This window comes from Aplysia californica, unplaced genomic scaffold (assembly GCF_000002075.1).
Source record: "Aplysia californica isolate F4 #8 unplaced genomic scaffold, AplCal3.0 scaffold00351, whole genome shotgun sequence".
NCBI classification, from domain to species: domain Eukaryota; kingdom Metazoa; phylum Mollusca; class Gastropoda; order Aplysiida; family Aplysiidae; genus Aplysia; species Aplysia californica.
This window is the reverse complement of record NW_004797621.1, coordinates 505,988-508,194: the sequence shown is the minus strand read 5'-3', so window position 1 is coordinate 508,194 and position 2,207 is coordinate 505,988. Positions and strand designations below refer to the sequence as shown.

General features: G+C 40.8%; 1 protein-coding gene across 1 annotated transcript in view; it reads left to right on the top strand.

The window, feature by feature from the left end:
* LOC101854028 (probable cation-transporting ATPase 13A3) overlaps positions 1-2,207 on the top strand; it is a gene marked incomplete at its 3' end in the record, with an annotated part of 32,050 nt that overhangs the window by 10,464 nt on the left and 19,379 nt on the right. The window contains 1 exon segment of the mRNA XM_013085161.1: positions 881-935. Within this exon segment, the coding sequence (XP_012940615.1) occupies positions 881-935 (55 nt within the window).

Below are 2,207 nucleotides of genomic sequence, written 5' to 3'. Positions count from 1 at the left end.
TGTGTGTGTGTGTGTGTGTGTGTGTGTGTGTGCATGCGCGTGAACGCGCGCGAACGTGCGCGTGCACGCGTGTGTGCGTGTCTGTGTGTGTGCTTCTTATTGCTTCATTATGCACACATATTTGAAGGTACGTGCGTCTGTGTGTGTTTAAGTTACGTGTATCGAAGTTTTACGTTCATTAAGCCATGTTCACCAGTCATAGTTGAGTAACCGTCTGAAATTGTGTTTGGAAAAGCCACGATATAATCATGTAAATGAGAGCTAGACTGAGAAAATACATTGTTTCACTTCACCATCTGTATAATGTATAGGCACATCCCGACTGTCGCGACTGAAACAGCAATTAAAACTGGCCGACTGAAGCATCTATAAATAAATGATTGAATTCTGTCTCTCTTGCTTTAGGTCTTACACTTTATTGGTCTCAGGGATCACAGTGTGTAGGTGCAGGAGAATGAAATTGAGTGGTTTGAGGGCGCCACTGGTAGTTCCTACTTCTTTACTTTCCCTCTGTTGTTTCTGTTAGTCTGTCCGTCTGTCTGTTTTACTATTTCCCAGCAGTAAATGACCTTTATTGTGACGACGTGCTTCTCCTTTGTCAAATGGAGAATGGAGGATGTAAAAGTTTATACACAACTACAATATACAGTAGATCCTATCCAAGATGACTGTCTATTGTCGAGGAGGAAAGTGGTCATCTTAGACACACGGTCCCCTTGGACCGTATCATTATAATGGTATATAGACACCCCCCACCCAGACATCTATACTATTGTTACACATTTCATCCATCGATCAACAAGTGACTCTCTTACACTTCCAATCTTCTCTATCTCCCAGCCACCTTTAATTTAAACGTTAAACTTTGTAACTGTTGCAGGCAAAGCATCATTCTGGACTACGGAGCTGATGGCCCTGGTTCGAATTCCCAAGGGGTATGTTCTGAATTTGGGTTGTTTTGGATAATGTTTAAGCCTCTCCACCCATTTAGATCGGTCGTATGAAAAAAGTAGACGTTAAACTCGGAGGTCCGGCCTTTTAGATAAACTCAGTGTTGAAAGAGGCGTGAAACCTATACAATTTCGAAAGGATTGAACATAAAATTTTTCTAACAAAAACAACACTTGATTTATTAAAAAGATTCGGTCTGTTTTTTAAACACAAACTGAAAAATACAGTTTGGTCTCATGATGCCGACAATGTAAGCCACTCCGCAACACCGTGAGCCCTGTTTGAGATTGTCAAGACCCGATAAAAATGGTAAACGATGTCCCAAAAAATATGAACCGGCCCGATCCATCAACCAATTTTTGTAAATGCTTGGGAGAAACGTGGACTTGTTTTACAATGTATGGCGGTCTGTTCGTTTTAACCCCTGTCGGAATGGAAAGTTCTTTTTGGGGGAAGGGGATGAGGTGAAGAGTGATTGCAAGGAAGACAACTTTCGTTTAAATTACATTTTTGCACTTGCCTCTGGTGTAGATCTACAATACATTATACTTGAACGTATTATTTTTTTAAGTAGACCTCTTCGTGCTTCAGATTTTAAAAAGAAACAAACAAACACAAAAATCTGTCTACCCTTCCCTTGACGTTTCTTTTTCAAAGATAAGAAACCTTTCTCACTAAGCCTTGTAAAGACTGACATAACCGTCTGCCGCAACTAAAACAAACGTGATAGAGATTCCCAACCATATCTCAGAAACTAGTTCCTTGTGACCCCCCGCCCCCCTGTTAAAAAAGAGAAAGATGCCGCCCAAAATTGTTGAATGTTCTAATACGCAAAACACCCACAATAATATGATAAAAGAAACCAGAAACAAACACTAGCCAAATATTATATCAAAACAAAGGCCCTCACTTGCACCATAACTATCATTTCTATGTCTATGGCGCCGTAAAACATCTACTATATGCCAAAGTCCACGCGCTTTAGCTAAACAGAAAAGGATATTCAACAGTGTAACCTGACCTATATATCTCTCTTGGGGATAACCCAAGCGATGACGACACTCGTAGCGAGTTTGGCGGTACATTAATATTAATAAGCCGGCACATGTCAAATGTGCTCCTGTCGAATAGTGCCGAAATATAGCCCACTGTATAAAAATAAACACGATAGACCCTACGCTCTTCTTTACCAGTATTATGGGAGCCCTGGAGCAATCCAGGGGAGTGCTTCAGTGAATTGTGATTGGTTCATTGTT